The sequence below is a fragment of the Pelobates fuscus genome, chromosome 3 (assembly GCF_036172605.1).
Source record: "Pelobates fuscus isolate aPelFus1 chromosome 3, aPelFus1.pri, whole genome shotgun sequence".
Taxonomy (NCBI): domain Eukaryota; kingdom Metazoa; phylum Chordata; class Amphibia; order Anura; family Pelobatidae; genus Pelobates; species Pelobates fuscus.
Window position 1 is genome coordinate 196,239,937 of NC_086319.1, and position 20,304 is coordinate 196,260,240.

Sequence of the window (20,304 nt, forward strand, 5' to 3'; positions counted from 1 at the left end):
TCTCCAAGGTGAAATATTGAAGTATTGAATAAACAAGTTGGATAAAAGAAGTTGTTTTGTGTTTATTTATATTATGTATCATTAAGAATGCAACATTCAAACCTTTATGTGTTTAATATAAATAAAATGTGATTAGTCTCTATGTAATACAATTATACAATGATGGTAGATTTGTGTGCTTTGTGTGTTTCTCTCAATGCCTTCCATTTTCTGCAGCACCTTGGCACAGGGCCCTACTGTGTCTCTGTGTCTAGGGGTATAGTCAGGCCCTCCCCCCTTATAAGTCTCTTTAGAGCTATCAGGAGCAGTCTGGGCTGCAGCCTTGTGACATCATGCTGACGGCTCTGGTAGCAGCTGCTGCAATATAGGAGGGCAGTCTCTTTCCTCCTCTCCTCTGAGACTGTTAAAGGTTTTCTCTATAAGGAACCCTGCAGTCGTCAAGTGGTCTCCCACATCTCTCCTTGAAACTATTCGCTTGCTGTGACCTACTTGACGAATAAAGTAAGTTACAATCATATCCCCTGTCTTCCTGGCACTGAAATGCACAATAGTCTGTGACGCTGGCCCACAGCCTAGAAATTAGGGGCATTCGTAAAATCTCTAATCCTTTCCATGTGGCTCAGTTCTGCTAATTCCATATGTACTAAACTGAACAACTCTTTGCCTGGCTACGTAAAAATCTTAATCTGGGATTTATTCACTAAACCCTAAATTCCAAAGTGAAAACCAAATTGCAAAATGTAGGCTAGAATAGCCAATCCAGTAACTCAAGGTTATGGATTTGGATTTTTTTTTTTTTTCATCAGTACAGTTCATCTGGATTTTTGCAACTTGGTTTTCACTACAGTTTACACTTTACAGTGCATTTTAATTAAATGATAGATTGTAACCATAATTGTGTGTGTACTGGGTAACTTTAAAAACCCTGTTTTGTCTATTTGGAATTTTTTCATTAAGTATAGCCTTATTAGGTTAACTGTGTTTCTCTATATATATATGGCTATACCCAGATGGATAATCTCATTCTTCAGCCATAACGGACTACAACTCCCATTAGGGCTGGCTGGAGTTGCAGTAAACATAATACCATAGTGTAATTAATGCTTTAACTAATAATACTTGATTTACAGGCAAATAAGAAGAGTAAATAGTTATTTTATGATCATTGGAAAAAAGAACCATAAGTTTTTGTTTCTTTAATTCACCTCAGAATTAAAGATTTTAGTACATGCCAGGATGGCAGATTTTAATTTACTGTGATAGGGACTGGGTGTGTCACTGTCCTTGCATAGACTCAGAGATAATTCAAGATCTGATTGCAAATCAAGCATAGGGTTACTGCAATGTTGTTCACTTGTTTTTTCCCTTTTTTTAAATGTAATTTTTGTAGCGTTTTAAGATGTAGTGCAAGCTTGGCTGATTTTGTAAAAAGTTATTAATAGTTACGCTAAAGATGCTGATGCATCGATAAGCGGATCTAAGGGAAAATGCAGAATTTACAATTTCCTGTTCTGTGATACAGCAAACTGATGCAAAATAAAATGTGGTGATTTGTTATTCACAAACTAGACTTAAGTATCATTTGTTAAAGGCCTTCTTGTAAGTTGTTCTTGATACTAGTAAAAGGTTATTGGATCTTTATCTGCAGTGTACTGGTATACATTACTTTGTTCTGATGTTTCTTGATAAACTAAAGGCAAGTAGCTAACAGTATGTAAATGAATGTATCCTATAACTGCCCTAAGGGTGTGGTTCTTAGGGGTTGCAGTCCTACTTTCAATTACACCATTCATTGAGCTAACACAGACCCATAGGCTTGCACTCCATTTTTATATTGCCAGTACGTGTTTGTTATGACATTGTATGTCTATATTATTCCTCGAAATGTATCCACGATCACTTACGAATTAACTTTCCACTGCCGAATGTGATTTCTCAGATCATCACAATTAGTACATCCGTACTCATATCAAAATGTATCATCTTTGAATACCTACCCTACAGGTTTATTCACTACAGTGAGAGTTGCTGGTAATTCAACGTGAATTTCAAATGTAAGGCCATCATAGCTAAACATAGCATAGCAGATTTGGATATTGTTGCCAGTTCAGCTACTTTAATCTTAACCTTTAGTTAAGACCCTGCTAGTGTAAATTCTAAATGACCCAGGCTATTATGCACCATTCAATATTTCCCATCACAGGGATTATTATCTCCTCCATCCCACACATCAGTAATATCCCTTTACTTTCAATTTCAAGACCATAAAAGAGAGAGGGACACTCCCCATATATACTGAAACAACTACTGCTCAGAATTGTCTTCTCTTTCGCTCTCCACCCAGCTGGATACAGCTGTTGGGTTTGTCTTGTCACGTAGTCCAGCAAACCCAACTACCATGCCCCTTTCCTGTAAAATTTAGATCTTCCTCTTGCCCTCTCACCTCACTATCCCTACCTCTCTTATGACCAAGCCATTTGTAATCCTTAGAAACTTAAAAGGACACTATAGGCACCAAAACAACTTTAGCTTAATGAAGCAGATTTGGTGTATAGATCATGCCCCTGCAGCATCACTGTTCAATTCTCTGCCATTTAGAGGTGAAATCAATTTGTTTATGCAGCCCTAGTCACACCTCCCTGCATGTGACTTAAACAGCCTTCCTAAATATTTCAGTCATCTATTGTTTTTACTTATTTACTGCAAATTCTGTTTAATTTAGAATTTCTTATCTCCTGCTCTGTTAATAGTTTGATATGCCCTGCATGATCCTTCTGTATGTAATGAAAGTTAAATTTACAGAGCAGGAGATAAACATCTAAATGAAAATGAAAGTATTTTTTTTGTTTTGTTATGCAGAATGTGTCAGTCACAGTCAGGGGAGGAGTGGCTAGGCCTGCATGGACTGAAACAAAAGTGTTTTAACTCCTAAATGACAGTGAATTGACCAGTGCAACTTCAGAGGCATGATCTATACACCAAAACTGCTTCATTAAGCTAAAGTTGTTTTGGTGACTATAGAGTCCCTTTAAATTTGTACTTTACCAATAACTCTCTACTACAACCTTTTCCCTCCCACTCATTTCCTACAATGGCTTGTCTCAGACCTAATCTCCCCCACATTAATAGTGATATGCTTAATTCTATCCTTACTTTAGATTGTGATTTTATTTCACCCAAGCATCTCTATTCTAAGATATCTTTCCCAGAATACTCCTCTCTTTCACTAATCACTGCCACATCCTTGACCCTTGCCCTGCCCATTTCCTTGAAGTATTTTTGACTCTGCAGTCCCTTCCTCTAAATCTGCCTCCATAAACAGCGTAATGCATAGATACATTTCACCTGCTTTAAAACTATCTCATCTCTCTTCATCCACGATATCATATCCTAACTCAGTGCTAGCAAACAAACCTTCCGCAATTCATTATTTAACATTTTCTCCCCTCACTCACTGCAACCCTTATTCACCCCGGATTACGAGCTAGATCATTCCCCTCTGTTCTTCATCACCATATCTCCAATTACTGCATCAGAACATACATCCGATTTTTCTATTACATTTGTCAATGTTAGAGCATCCTTCTATACCAGGGGTAGGCAACCTTCGGCTCTACAGATGTTGTGGACTACATCTCCCTTGATGCTTTGCCAGCAATATGGCTGTAAAAGCATTATGGGAGATGTAGTCCAAAACATCTGTAGAGCCGAAGGTTGCCTACCCCTGTTCTATACCCAAGCCCCTCCACGACCTTTATTCATTACCCTTATCTCCTTCACTAGAGTGTTTATCAATTTCTTACTTTCGTAAAGCTATATATGTTTGTGTTCTATATACAATACGGTATACAGTATTATCATTTATTACTATCTCGTAACAATATCCCAATATCATTACATCTAAATATAAGATTCAACATTTTCTGTATAATATTTCAAATGTTATTTGCTCTGAATAGTTAATTATTTATTTATAAATGACATTCAGTTATGTACTGTATTTTTGAATTTATGTTTTTGAATATTGATTACTCATTTAAGTAATGAAACCATTACCTAACACTGGTGCCAGCTAAATATCAACTACTAACAAACATTTAAATGTGAGTCACAAAATACAGATTTTTATTCTAGTGATAGTCATGGTCGTATACAGATTTTAATATTCTTTATCTTCACCCATAAGAGGCAACCAAGATAGATCTGTATAGTGGACAGAAAATGATGTTTTTTTAAGGCAGTGTCAAATTAGTACAATTATTAATTTGGAATATGTAGTGTGGTATACCAAATAAATGTAATTTTTTTAACACAAGTGAATGTATCACGATTTCTAAACTACTGATCTTTGAGAACTGGGCTTTAAGAAATTGTTTTTTTTTCTTCTTGTATTAGCACATATTAACAGCAAATAAATTGCTTGCATCAAGTTTTCATTCAAAATATACCATAACACTACCAAATGTAAAATTTTAGGGTAAAATTAAGCTTCACATTAAACTGGTTCAACCAGCAACACACCAATGTGTACTATAGGGAAAGTAAACTGAGCTAGAACATACTCTGAATTTAGCAGTATTCAACAACGTCAATATTATACAATATTCCATTTGAAGAATATGATTTTAATGGATTAATATCTTCAGGCATGGTATATTATATGAACAGCTCGTAATGTCATGTGAATTCCCCATAGTGTAGCAATATTCAATAATAGGTGTTTGACACAGAGAAACATTGTATTACCATCTTGTAATAGGTAGACTAGTATAATGGGGCAGATGTCACAGCGGCATATCACTATCTTTGTAAATAAGAATTTGCTCCTTCCAGCCAGCACTAAAATCATTGTGTGTGTGTATGATGTGAAATATGGTACGGCCAATAAAATAAATCACCCAGTATCCAAAGATGAAGAGAACATGGGGGGTGAAGAGATGGATGAGTGACACCTGCAAAGATAGAGAGAGAAATGAAGGTCATGGAGTGTCCATTTATTATTTAAAACAGGTGGGTGATAGCAGACCAAGTCGGCCCAGGTGGCAGCTGTCCTGAGTACTCCTCTGTTTATACCTACCAACATTGAAAGATATGAATGTGGAACAGGTAAAAACGGGTCATGACCGAGGCACATTGTTCAGTGGGCTGCCTGTGTGTAGAACCCTCCTCTCTAAGAAGGACTGCACAGACAGAATATACCTAATGATGCCTTCACACTGTGCTTCACAAGCCACCTCTAGCTTCTACACAAAGCCGGCATTCAGGGAACAAACACAGGCATGGCAGGAGGCCTAAATGTTTCTAAATCCTGGAATGTTGAAAGTATATGTGAGTATTTGTAAATGTTCATGTATTGCATACAAATTCACCATCTGACCAGACGGCCTCTAGTAACATTTTAACATCATAACAGTTTTAAAACAGAATAACACAATTTAGGACAAAATAGCTCAATGAAAACAAAATCCCCATTTAGTTTGTTTTTACAGCCATCCTATTTTTGCAATTCTGATATGAACGTCCCACAACTCTCTGATTAACCCCCATACATTTCTCTGCATAGATACAGCTCATGTATGGTTTTTATTTTTCTTGCCGCAATGCATACTTTTAGGATATCCTTTTTAATGGCAGCATAAAACCCCCTCCTTATGTTTTATACTGGAGAAATAAAGACATTTTCGGAAAGCATACTTAAATAAAATCAGACACTAGAGATGAAGCCTCTATGTATAAGTATTATAGTGTCATTTATTTATAACTAGGTATGTTTTCTATTTCAGTGTAATGCATACTGTCATATATTTTTCTGTACTTTCTTGGGATCACAGATGCATTTTATCTGCTTCTGAGCATGGTTGTGACAAAACTCCGGTCACCTTACCAGGTCACACCGTGGTCGCTGTATTAAAGGCACATTTGCAATATTTATTTCTTAGTTGCCTGAGCATTGTAGTAAGCGTGTAAGAAATGACTGAGCCTATTCAGAGCAGAGATCATCTTGTGAAGTAAGTCTTTCAGGTACAATTTCCATATACACTAGAACACAGCAAAGCTGTATGGAGAAAATATTTTTCCACTTATGGTTTAAAAATAGATCCCTGTTGAACCATCTCAGCTTCTCTTTCATGTAGAAATTATACAGTCAGCCTAGATGGGGGAGTTAGCAAGACGTAATGTCAGGAGCTGCAGTGCCCAGTGATATATATTATATAATGATGACTAATACAGCAACACATTTGAATCTAAAGCTGGACTACTACGACTGCTGAAATAGGAGACATCCAAATATTGCCTGTCCCACATACTGCTCTTGGGTCACCATAACTTCCTAATGGCAAATACAACAGAAACAGAAAAATTGATAGAAGTAAACTGACATTTATAATTTACATAACCTCACTCTATCAACTCATACATAGGTGGATGTGAGATTATAAAGATTATGTTGTATATAAAGTTGAAAGAACATCTTGGCAGCCAATCTACTTCATGTCAGTGAAGTGGTTATGGTGCTTTGGGTCCACTCCCGCCTTCTTACCTTCAAGTGTTGAATTGTTTTTTAATGGTTTAACACTTCAAGGGATTCTATAGTGTTAGAAATACAAATCTGTATTCCTAAAACTATAGTGCCCTTTTGTCCCCACCTTCCTCGGGCCCCTCACCCCTCTGGGGAACATAAAGGGTTAAAAATAGTAAAAAAAAATTTCACCCGATTCCAGCGCTAATGTCCCTCGGTGCTAGGTCGGGGCTCTGCCTCCTCCTACATCATCCGACGGGGGAACCTAATGAGCATGTGTGGTATGCACTGCTAGCGCATTAAACCCTCTTCATTCAATTCAATCAGTGCTTTCCTATAGGGATTTTACTGTTTGATATACTAATGTAGAGCGTGAGGAAATCCAGAGTCAGTTAGGTGACTTAGAGTCCGGTAAACTTAGAAGTGCCTCTGGTGAGCTGAGGTGGTCTGGCGGTCTATAGTATCCCTTTAAGAGTCACCAGGCACTGTTTCGGCTTCCTCTTCTCTGTTGCTCTCATTTGTTTGAACAGTGGTAGGCTGATGTCTGTCACTAGCTAAACATAGTGTGTAATACTTAAGAACTTTAAAAGTTAAGAATGTGCTGCTAAACTACTTTTGGTGCTTGCAATGTTCTTTAATATTTGCTAATACAAAATAATTGTAAAATATATTATCAGGGTTATTAATTAAAGTGTGAATTGCTGGTAACACAAAGTTAATTTAATACGAATTTCAAATTTTTAGCCAAAATAGTGAAATTGCAAAAAAAAACCCACAAAACTGTTTGTTTTTAATACGCATTTTGATCTGCATTCAAATTCCCTTTAAAATTCTCACACTTTAGTGCACACCCCATATATATTTGTATTGTACAGTATAGTACATAACAAACGAGGAAAGATGTCTCAAATGAATTTCTGTTTGATGGCCACTATTTTTATTTACTCAAATCTAGCATTACATTTCCTGGTTATACTTTGACAATACAGTTCAGCAACCAAACCACTCTGTGAGGCTGTTTATTAAACAAAGTTTGTTAAATGTTCTCCCTCATAACTTTAAATTATCTAAACCATTCGTAAAATAATCGCACAAACAAATCACAAAAGCTCTACATATTGTGCTTAATATTTTTCAGGTTATAGTAAGTGGCGGCTTAGTTGGTACATTTGTATAAGAGATGGAAGACACTGTAGATGTGTACAATATCAGCTTTAAATATTTAATTTGATTTGCTAGTTGGTTTTGTGTGCTTGTCTTTCACACTCAGCTGTTCTGAAATATCAGGTTTGTACTACAAGACATCTGTGTCATTCCAGGGAGTTGACGAATGAAGGGTTGTAGAGATGTTGTGTGGGTGAGTGTTGCAGGAAAAAAATGCTTGGTAATCCGTGGGCTAATACAGAGATCCATAAAACACCCAGTGGGGTGAAAAAGTAATAATGATTTTGCTATATGCATGTGTTAAAAATACTTTTTATTTATTACCATTGTTTGTTGCTGAGAAAACAAAAATAGCCTTTTAAATATATATATATATATATATATATATATATTTTTTTTTTTTTTAATGAGTGTCATCTTTTTAAGGGAATTTACAAAATTCTCACTCTAAAATTTATAAAATGTTTTCTGATATATCTTTGCAAAGATAAGGACCAGAGACTCTGGTTTGGGTTGCTTGAGCTGCCTTCTTTAAATCACAAAGAATGGCATATATTCAAAAATGATGGTTGGGGGGCGGGGCCTGACCGCCGAACTGGATGGACGCGGGGCACCTCGGCTCCCCGAGGAATCCCCGAAAATCAGCCCTAAACAACCCCATCTCGCCTGAAAAATCATCAGCACTAATAAGAAAGCAAGGGGATCTAAGCATGAATCCTCGGGGCGGCTGTTGGCTCCCGTCCTGCGGCGACGCGGACTGAGAGGCGGGCGGGATTGCGGCCTGCCGTGAGGCCCTGGTGGGGGAAGCGGCCGATCCCCTGCACTTGGTCCGTCGGGACCTCTCGCTTGCCTGCAGAGGGCCCCGTTCTCCCCCCCCTGTGGGCCGGGGGGGTTATCCCGGACCCCACCGGGGAAGTGGAGATCACCACCCATGACAATTGAACAGGGGGAAAAACCTAACCTGAAACCGCATGACACAAGATGGCCGCCGCGTCTACTACAAGCCACAACATCGGAGCAACGGCTGGGCGCCGTCTGGGAACTGACGCTGACAAGTACACAGTGTACTGAACGCGGCCCGCTGGCAACAGAGTATATCGGATAACCCTAAAAGGTACATACTCACCACGCCGGCTCAGCTCGTTTCACAGCATCCGAAACAACACCTCCCACTGCCACCGGCGGGTCTGTGGGGACTATATTCGGACTCTGACCCTGCCTAGACATAGCGGAGCGATGGACACGGGCACAAGCGCTACTCCCAACCCAAGGCTGGTAACAGCGAACACACTCCTGGCCGGCAGGTACCCAAGCATTTCAAAGCATGAAACAAGGAACTTGATCACAACCAGAAAGCCAGCCGGCCAGACACAGCTGCAGGAATGACCAAGCGACTGCCAACCACATACACCTAAAGTAACAACATATCACTGTGTAATCTTTATTTTAGTGCACTACTCTTAACACCACATTGAATTCACTACAGTGGATTTTACCTATGCAGCCCCCCACAGAAAGCACTTAACATGCATAAGCTTACATATGTACCCAACTTGACAAGCCCGGCTCTCCACTGTCCCCTGGTGGTTAAATCTACAGAAAACTGTAACTGATGTTATTTTGCAAAGCCTGTAACCCAACATGCTTAAACCATACTATTTTCTAGCTCCATGTCAATAGTGAGCATGTTCGCTAATCCCTTTCCGTTTGTTTAGCCTGTGTTTTAAAGGCTTACAGCAAAAACCTACTCAACTAAGCTAGAAACAGAAAATACTATTATCAGGAAATTCGCAATGTTTAGCAAATACTACACCTGTTATTCACCTATGGTCTAAGCTTGTTAATATAATATAAAAAGAGGTTGATAATCCTAGGAGATTTCTGTAATCTGTTATAGTGACCCTAATCTGTACAACTCTTGCAAGTCTCCCTCTCTTTTTTCTGTACCACAATAATCACATACCTCAATAAAATAAAGAATTTAAAAAAAAAAAAAAAAATGATGGTTAATTTGCAAAACAAGAAAAAAATTGAGCTAAACCTTTGTTGGTTACATTCTGATAAATCTCCCTCAATGAGCACAGTGAAGCACAGTGAAGTAATGGCAGGTAGATGCTTGCACTTGCTGTTTCAGCCACTGTGCCACCAGTCCTCTGGTATTCTAATGGGGAATGTGTGATTGCGTTGGGCAAAAGTAACATCCCCAGGACTTGCTTGGAAACCAGAGCAATCTGAATGTACCTTTCCATGTTAAATAATTTGTTATTATTATTAATCCACTCAACATATGTAGAGTGGTGTGTCAAAGGGGGGTCTAATTGGGGGGGGGGGGGGAGAAGGGGCTGTAAAAAGGAGTGGCTGTAAATGGAGGGAGGTGTATAGGAAGAAGGCTGTAAATAGAGAGCCTACAAATGAAGGAGGTTGTATGCAGAGGTGGCTGGAAGATGTAGATGGAGAAAAAATTGTGAGTTGGATGGTAAAATTGAAAGGGGTATACAGGTAGTTTATACTGGGCATATGAAAATTATAATATTTAGGCAGAAATGCCTTAATAATTTGAAAATAATTTTAATTCTTGAACACATCTATATGAACCTTCAAATATATAAAGCCAAGGGAGTAGCGTATCTCTTACACTTACAGGCTTATTTACTAAGTGATGTACAATATTTTCCCAGGCATACCAATGAAACAAATCATCCTAAAAATCTCCAGTAACACAATACAAAGTCCAACGCGTCAGTGTGCAGAATGGCCAAATAGAATTTGTACTGGAATAATTTGAAGTTCTCCAAACAACTTCAGTTACTAGGATACCAGAGGAGGGAACATACTATGTATGGCGAGGTCCTATTTAAAATATAAATGTAATTTACTCTGCTGGATCTTCATACTGGTGGTCACCATATTATATCTTTTGACAATAACGCTAGTTCACTGCCTTCCTCTGCCCTTCCGTAGTCGTTCATAGCAAAATTCCATGTCTTTTCAGTTGTGTTATCAGTCAATAGACTTATGAGAAAACATAATTTGACAATGTTAGTGGAGCTTGTCTTAAGCCCCACACATTTCCAGGTTTTTTCAACTTGACTGCTGTTCATAAGGAAAATTAGTCCCTACTAATATATTTTATATAAAGAAGAGCTCCAGTTAAAAAAAAAATAGGTATCCCGACACAGGGAGTTATGTAGAAGCAAATTAGATGTATTTTTGGTGACAGGATCTCCTTAAAAGTAATTTCCAAGAGAATTTAAAACTTTAGGTCACATAATTGAAATGAAAACATAGCTGACAAGCAATGTTTCTAATTTGACTGTTTTTGCTTAAATTTAGAAATTCACTTTGAATTAACCACATTAAATTACTTGAATGGGGTTTCATAGCAGCATTTGGCTGTGTTATACATAGTACCTCTAATGAAGTTAATTGCTAGGTACTTTACATTTTATTTTAGACACGATTACATGTTTGTCTCTAACACGAGTACTGGTTTAGACTTTGAGAACCTTGTTTATTTGCAGACTTATGAAGGCAGAGTTTACTTTAATATTCACTTAATATACAATGTAGTTTATTTTGCTAAGACTATCAATATTGAACATACAGCATATGCACGGAAATGTCATACATAGAACACAATGTAAATATCTGTATCTTTATACTGCAAAAACAAATCTAAATCCATTATACAAAAATGTATTTTGTTCACAAAATGTTTCCTTCTATTATGTTTGCAGGAAAGTAAGTGTAGTTGTAAGATAAAGCTATATACAATTATACTGTGATTGACCTCATATAATTTGCCCATAGAGTAATGACTCACTTCCAGACTTGTGTATAACCAAACCTGCACATATTTTAAACTATAGAGTCTGCAGGAAGCCACAGATCAAGAGCCAGAAAGATTCCCTAAAAGGATCTTACAGTGATTTGAAAGAGTGAACAAGGGGGAGGGGGTTATGCTGAGTACCAGTTGAAAGTAGAATAGTTTACAGTTGAAACAGCTAGTTTTACTGTATACTATACAATATATATTCATTCACCAACAGTGCAAAGTACATTTTTAAATATTGCCATAATGTAAAATCTGACATATTCCTATTTCCTTTATATCTACTATGGACATGTGTTTTATTCTGCAATGTCAATAAAGTTTGTTAAGTTTGAATGAAATAAAGCGGGTTCATGTTATTGGGACATCAATCACTCTGAAAATAGTTTTTCCAGTCTATAATGCTATAATAGCATTCTGAGCTTCTTACTGTGCCCCAGAGGAGGTTTAACCCTTCCACCCCCAAAACAAATACCTCAATAAAGATAACGGACCAGGGTTTAACTAGGTCTAATTGCTTGGACAACAGTATTCTCCAGCCCCTTTAATTACAACTGACCTGATTTAAAGTTCAGACACATAATGTACAGTGGTTTCTGATGTGTAACAACAGAATATACTGGGAATTAACTAGGGATTGCAATTATTTAATATCTATGATAATACTCTATTAAAAATTAACTCTAAAATAGGAATAAATGGCACAATACTATAAAATATGTAACCAGGATAAAAACTGTTTTTAATTGTTTCACTTGTTTTAATTTATGTTATTTCCTGCTTTCTTCACATCACATTCCCAGCATGCACCTAGACGCCTCTCCTGGATTGGTTATTTTTCACCTTCCCAAATTTTGTAATGTATTATTTGATAAACACAGAAAATTGAAACTGGGATTAATTTATATTAGTGCCCATAATTTATGTAGAATAATGAATAGTGCTGGTTGAAATTAGTCATAAATATATCTTTAAAAATGTTTAACCATTCCAGCAATGTGAACACAATATTTGAGCAGCATTGTATACTGTATTGAAATATTTGACATGTCCACAAGATGTTGTTATTTTAAAGATTATGTTAATGTTACTCATAATCACTGTTTTGTATATTTACAGGTCTTTCTACCAGCCTCTGATTCAAATTGATCAACATGTCATCACAGGTAAAAAACAAAAACAAACAAAAAAACATAATTTTTTTATTGGAAAAATATGTTGTTATCCAGTGTTTTCCTTTAGATCATTATGAAACATGTAAACCTCTGAGTTTTGATTTTAAACCAGATGTAAAGAAACAGACATTATTCATACCCAGCCTATTTAGAAAAATAAAATAGCCAAAATTAATGTAAACTTTACCACTTTATATAATGTTGAACTTGTACTAAACATGTTGCTTTTATACTGTCCATACATGGCACATTTGGGGCAGGGAAAAATGCTAGAGTTTAAAAAACAATCTAAACATGAGTGTCATATTTAGCAATATCTAATTATCACCAAACATTTTTTAAATAAATTAGATGCAATTTATTTTCTCCTTTGTAATAGTATTGCATCAAACCAGATTCAGTCAATGTATGTGCATTTTTATTCTTCCTGTTTTAGTTCTCATTGTCCACAGTTATGGATGGTAAATAAGCTACCTAGTGTAGGTCTCACATTGCTGATAGAAATAACCCTCTTGGTGTCCAGTCATCCCTGGTGTCCTTTAGCAGCTACCTCAGTTTCTCTCAGCCACCTTAGGTCTCTCAGACATTCCTATCAACAGCAGGCATACACAAACACTTTCAGCTATCCCAAATTCTTTGCCATCACAGCATCTCTTAGCTTCCCCTTGTCTATAGCACCACTCCTCTTTTTGACTCCAGATGTCTGAAGAAAGCTTAGGAGTCACATATCACACTTACTAGTTCTATGGAATAGGCTTGTGTGAAATTTAAAGTTTAAGAAACATTTTTCAGTTTCTAAAATGTTATGTTTCCAGATCAGCTTTAACTTGTTAACTATAAATATCTAGGACTTTGGCATAGAGGGAAGCTGGTAAATAGAACTGAGAATAATGGGACTGGATACTGGGCCAAGGCATGCAGAGAATTTACTTACACATATGATGAGATATTTATAAATTTAGAGAATAAAGAAGAATGAAGCAGATGTTGGAGGAAATCTGCCATCTTGCTTGCTTACTATAAACTATAGTGAGATGAGTAGACCACTTAATACTTGAAATAGCATTGACTTAACTCATAGGCATTCACTAATATATCATGGTATGACTCATTAATGACTTTTGAGTCATTGGATGAGTGTACTGGTTTCAGAACTTGGAGATATTTTACTACTGACCTGGACATTCTCTCACACTACCACCACTTTTTATTAAATGCCAAGTGTGAAGAAAGTAGACTTTTATCTAATATTTTCTTCTTTATTCTGGCTTTTTCCTCCATTTACTGCATGGATATTGAATATTGGTTCGGTAGTTTGAAACTACCGAACACCGACCACCCTCCTGGCTCATTAACTTCAAAAGAACCGACTATTAAGTGCTCCCTGGGTGGCCGCTGTTCGTATAGCCAAACGCCACGTGGAACAGAAAATGGCGTCCATCTTGTTCGCACGAGGGGAGTCAGCGGGACTTGATCGTCGAGTGTCTGGAACTAAAATCGGACACTCGACCTCACGAACCACCGCTGAAACTACCAAACGCCTGCTTCCTTTAGTTACCGAACAGCCAGGAGAGCGCCATTCGGTAGTTTTGTTCGTACGGACAAGGGGAGCAATCGCTCCTATGAGCCAGGAGGATCCATTCGGTACTTTGTTCGCTTTTTACCTTTTTCTGAATTGACCGACCGCACACGCTGAATTCGTGGAACTGTTTTGGGCAGGAGCCTCGTGTGTGGTCGGTGACATATGGCTTCCATACTTTTTAAGAACCCCTGAACCGATCTGGGTGAAATTTGGATATGTTTGTCCCCCAGATCGGGGCTATCAGGGGATATGTAATTTGTGGGGATACCTTGTGGGGGAAGGGGTGTTCCAACTTTTGGGGAAATTGTGTGCAGAGGGAAGGCGTGTATTACTGTAAAACTGTATGGTGATTGGTTATTGTCTTTGTTCGCTGTGGGAGGTCCTCTTGCAGGAGGATTTCTCATAAAAGCCTGTGTGTTTTCAATAAACTTCATTTCTGTTACACCCTTCATGAAGTCGAGGCTCATGTTTGGGGAATATTCTATTTGCTGGGGAGAATCGTCTTGGAAGCTGCATTCATCTACACTATTTCTCTACTCCCTGCTGCATCTGTAATCACTTATGCTCAGCTATTGGGAAAGGAATAGAAGACCGCAGTACCATAACCACTGCAGGTCTTAACACCAAGTACTGGAAAAAAAACAACTCTTAACCTCTACACTACCATGCAATTTTTGGTTGCAAACATATATTAGCATAAAGTATTTAAAGCATGGCTAGCACATGTATGATAAAAAAGTAGCAAGCACATACATGTAATATAAAACAGAAATTTCAGTAATTACATGAATGCACGATTCTAGTAGGGAAGCGGTTAACCTAGGTAACATGGGTATTTGTGGCTTTCAGGGAAACTTTCAAAAGGCCTCAGCTGATTTACAAGTTGCCTAGAAAATATATATCTCGATTCAGATATCAAGTAGGCATGTGTTGGGATCGTTAACCTTTCAACCGAATTCCTTGGCATTGTGTGCGACACTGAACACTAGCGTGCCGCAGGGTTTTATGGGCACCTGGATTCGGGTTCAAATGGCGAATTTGCTGAACCTAATTCGGATACTATTGTTGAATTACCTCTACCATTCCATGTTGCCTTGTTGTGGTTCTAGTAATCCAAGAGCAGGTTGCCTGTATCTCCTGTTCCTCATTTCCGAATTAGTCTGTTTACTGAATTCTCCTGATCTACAGGATCCTTTGACCTTAGCTTGTTATAACGTTTATCCACATTTCTCCTGTCCTTAACCTTGGCAACGTCTCTAACTCCTCTACCGTTACCCTACTACCGTGGTCTCCTCTAAGGATCTATATATGGCTTGTCTATTTATTGTGTTATAGTCTGTATGTTTTTGTTCTACACTGATCCTGACTCCATGCATATATCATCTCCAAGAACAGTTCCTTACACTGCACATTATGTCTAATTGTATCAGTGTTTATTAATCACTGTCTTGGGATTGGGAGACTAAAGTATGACAATGGATATTCTATAAATAAAAAAGAATATATCTGGAAAGTGTGCAGTTGTATCCAAAACCTTCTGTTTTCTGCAAATATATCTGTGTCAATAAGCCATTAATAGTATATGAATTAGTCCATGCAAAAAGTAAACCACCAGCAATGACCATATATTGGTCAATCTTCCTAGCTTTCTACCATTTTGCATGCAATATATAATGTGCATAAGTGTATCACAGATCTCCACATCTTTAAAACACTGCAATATGCCCCCATGTCAATACTGCCCAACACGTCACTCAAGTTCCTTAAATGTCGATCAATGTACCTCACCTAATATCCCTTGCAATTTGTAGACACCCTATGATCTCCTTATTATGTTGCCCCATGCCCACTGCAGTGTATTTACACCTAGGTTGTGAGGCTGCAAAAAACTCTTATAACCTGAACAGACCTGGTACCTACCGGCTATCTACTTGCTACAAACATGAATATATATCTTTATTTAAAATATCTGTCTTAATTCACTGTTATTATTAAATTATATAATTCAGAGTAACCCCATACCTGAAATTCTACTAAACTCACTGTAGAAAATTACAAAGTATATTAATAAAAAGACTTTAAGCACCCTTAACATATATATATATATATATATATATATATATTTATTACAGACACGTAGTTAAAGCTTATAAATCCACACTCTGTAAAACAAGTGGGATGCAGCCAGGGAATGCTGTTTTAGACACCAAGAGTCGTTAAGGTACATAGTTACATAGTTACATAGTTACATAGCTGAAAAGAGACTTGCGTCCATCAAGTTCAGCCTTCCTCACATATGTTTTTTTGCTGTTGATCCAAAAGAAGGCAACAAAAACCCAGTTTGAAGCACTTCCAATTTTGCAACAAGCTAGGAAAAAAATTCCTTCTTGACCCCAGAATGGCAGTCAGATTTATCCTTGGATCAAGCAGTTATTACCCTACATTGAAAGATTATATCCCTGAAAATTCTGTTTTTGCAAGTATGCATCTAGTAGCTGTTTGAACATCTGTATGGACTCTGATAAAACCACTTCTTCAGGCAGAGAATTCCACATCCTGATTGTTTTTACAGTAAAAAAACCTTTCCTTTGCCTTAGACGAAATCTTCTTTCTTCTAGTCTAAACGCATGACCTCGTGTCCTATGTAAAGTCCGGTTTGTGAATAGATTTCCACACAATGGTTTGTATTGGCCTCGAATATATTTGTATAATGTCATCATATCCCCTCTCAGGCGACGTTTTTCTAAACTAAATAGGTTTAAATGTGTTAACCTTTCTTCATAGCTGATATGTTCCATTCCTTTTATTAATTTTGTAGCCCGCCTTTGCACTTTTTCTAGTGCCATAATATCCTTCTTTAGAACCGGTGCCCAAAATTGCACAGCATATTCAATGTGTGGTCTTACCAGTGATTTATAAAGAGGCAAAATGATATTCTCGTCCCGAGAATGAATGCCCTTTTTCATGCATGACAATACCATACTGGCCTTGGCCACTGCTGATTGACATTGCACATTGTTGCATAGTTTGTTGTCTATAACAATTCCCAAGTCCTTTTCGTGTGTTGTTATCCCTAATTTGCTTCCATTAAGGGTATACGTTGCTTGTGTATTCTTTACGCCGAAGTGCATAACTTTGCATTTTTCAACATTAAATTTCATCTGCCATTTCAGTGCCTAGTCCCCCGGTCTATCTAAATCCCTCTGCAGCAAAGTAATATCTTGCTCACATTGTATTATTTTACAAAGTGTTGTGTCATCTGCAAACACTAAAACATGACTTTCAATGCTGTCTTCAAGATCATTTATAAACATGTTAAATAGAAGGGGTCCCAGAACAGACCCCTGAGGGACACCACTTGCCACCTCTATCCAGCTTGAAAATTTACCATTAACGACAACTCTTTGTACTCTGTTTTTAAGCCAATGTTCTAGGTAATTAAGTTTTAGTAATAAAGAGTGATTTATGGGCTATCAACAAGCAACAAATAATGTATAGCTCCTAATGTTTAATATTTGAAAACCAATTCTCCTTCTAGAAACACTTTATCCACTCTGAACAGAGTCCATGAAAAAAAGTCTACGAAGAGGCTCCAGTCATTATGTAAATGCAACACTGAAATATTGCTGCCTTGAAATAGTCATAACACTGTTATTACCAGCATTATTACAGTGCTGTTTACCAGGTGCTGTAATAACATTGGTCCACAACATGTACCTCAAGAAACAGGTTTAAGGCAACCTACAATTAGAGGAGTGTTTAGGGTTTATGGTTCTCTATCCCATTTGTTATTACCAACCCCTGCCACACTCGTGGTCCTGTGTCCCCTGTCATGTGATCACCTCTATCTTGTTCCAGATTACCACTGATCTTTGTTTAATGTGGTGATAATGGCTAGGGTCCTTCTATGAGCACCAAATGGAAAAACAATATGTGTTGGATTGGAAGGATTATGTAGAAAACTAAATTAAGTTGTATAAGAGACACTATATTTAATAAGCTATGGTTTCCAATGATAATATTCAGGTCCATTGACAAGGAAGCAAACGTACTTGGAGAAGATTCATAGACAACACAGTGTACAGCAGACTACATTATTGCGAGTTATATAAAAGATACATAACCCCCAAAAAGAGCATACCAGAAGGGCCAGACTGGGAAATAAGAAGCAGCCATAGAAATCTTTTTATACCAATCCTCTGATAAATTGCATCAATATAGCCTACAGATATACAGGCAGAAAGGAAAACTTAAAGGACCACTATAGGCACCCAGACCACTTCAGCTTAATGAAGTGGTCTGGGTGCCAGGTCCAGCTAGGGTTAACCCTTTTTTCTATAAACATAGCAGTTTCAGAGAAACAGCTATGTTTATAATAGGCTTAATCCAGCCTCTAGTGCCGGTCTCATTGACAGCTGCTAGAGGCGATTCCGCTTTTCTCACTGTGATTTTCACAGTGAGAAGACGCCAGCGTCCATAGGAAAGCATTGAGAATGCTTATCTATGGACTAGCTGAATGCCCGCTCCTGCCGCGCATGCGCATTCAGCCGATGACGTCGCTATGAAGGAGGAGAGTTCCCCGTCCAGCGCTGGAGAAAGAGGTAAGTTTAACCCCTTCCTCTCCATCCAGCCCGGCGGGAGGGGGACCCTGAGGGTGGGGGCACCCTCAGGGCACCATAGTGCCAGGAAAACGAGTATGTTTTTCCTGGCACTATAGTGATCCTTTAACATTGAAAATAGTTTCTGCAATTTGAATCGCCCTTGTTACCATGATATTTGATAATTTTTAATTGTAGATACCTTTACCATAGCATAATACACTAATACACGCATAACTTCTAAAAACATTGGCTATCTTGGCCCAACTTGTGATTTTCTATGAATCATCTAAAACTAGGATTTAAAATAAGGATAAAAAAATTTAGAGATAAGAGAAGAGTCCATTAGATACGTTTGGTCTTGTCATATGACTATAAATCATGGGCATCATGAGGTTAAAGGCTAGGGGCCAAGAAATTAAGATAATCCAGGCTTACATTATTTGGAGACATTGTAAATCCAGCTGCATTGTCTACCAAGATACAGACGAAATAGTGCCATTTTACACATAGTTATGGTACTTCTGGCTAAGATATTACTACATTGTTTCTGCTTTTATTTTTCTTTCTAAATGAAATCCAAAATTTGTTATCCATTGAGAACCTGTAATATGGTGAAAAATAAGAATTTTGTAAGAATAAAACATGTTTCAAATAAAAAGCAAAAGACAAGAAAAAGTGATACATTTATGTAAATGTAAGAAGAGTTAAAATATTTATTTCTCATATTATGGGAACATGGTATATAGTAAAATTGTATATTAATCATGTTATACACTAAACTGGATTAAGAATTGACAAGGTCGTTGCAAATTGCGGGTCAACATAGGGACCCAGGAAAAATTCTTCAAATTAGTTATATTTGCTTAAACCATATAATTCCTTTGTAAAATTTCTATAAGTTATTGTTTGGTGAATTATAATATACGAAGCAGATTTCAAGGAGCAGATATTTGGGGCAATTGTGTAAAACAACCAGAGTAATCAAACACACTATTATGTTAATTGCATTGATTATTAGGTCTGCTGACGCCTCTGCTGGAGCTGTAGTTGGCTTCGCTAGTCTGAACATGCCCTCGGGCTTGATCGCCTTGACCTGTTTTGGCGGCAGCAGGGTATTAAGCAGGCGTCTTATATAGTGTGGCAAGTTGGTTGGGCTCACAGAGTCTGGTACGCCCCATAATTTCAAATTGGTGCGTCTCCTGCGTTCCTCCTGGGCTTCCATTCTGTCCTCTGCGGCCCTTTGCCTTTGCTGCAGCTCCGCCAGCGTGTGTTGCACAGCCGTGAGTCTGGTGTCCTGTGTGTCTGACTTTACCTCCAGGAGGGTTATTTTTTGCACCGCTATATTCTCTCTCAGTTCCGAGAGCATGTCCTTAAGTTGGGCAGCTGTGACCGGATCACCGGCGGCTGGAGGTCTGACTTTTGGCTCCAAT

General features: G+C 37.8%; 1 protein-coding gene across 1 annotated transcript in view; it reads left to right on the plus strand.

The window, feature by feature from the left end:
* Positions 1-338: 338 nt before the first annotated feature.
* ANXA6 (annexin A6) overlaps positions 339-20,304 on the plus strand; it is a 75,519-nt gene continuing 55,553 nt past the window's right edge. Inside the window, exons 1-2 of the mRNA XM_063447870.1 lie at positions 339-501; positions 12,636-12,682. Of these exons, the coding sequence (XP_063303940.1) occupies positions 12,671-12,682 (12 nt within the window). The 5' untranslated portion in view covers positions 339-501; positions 12,636-12,670. The remainder of the gene's footprint in view (positions 502-12,635; positions 12,683-20,304) is intronic.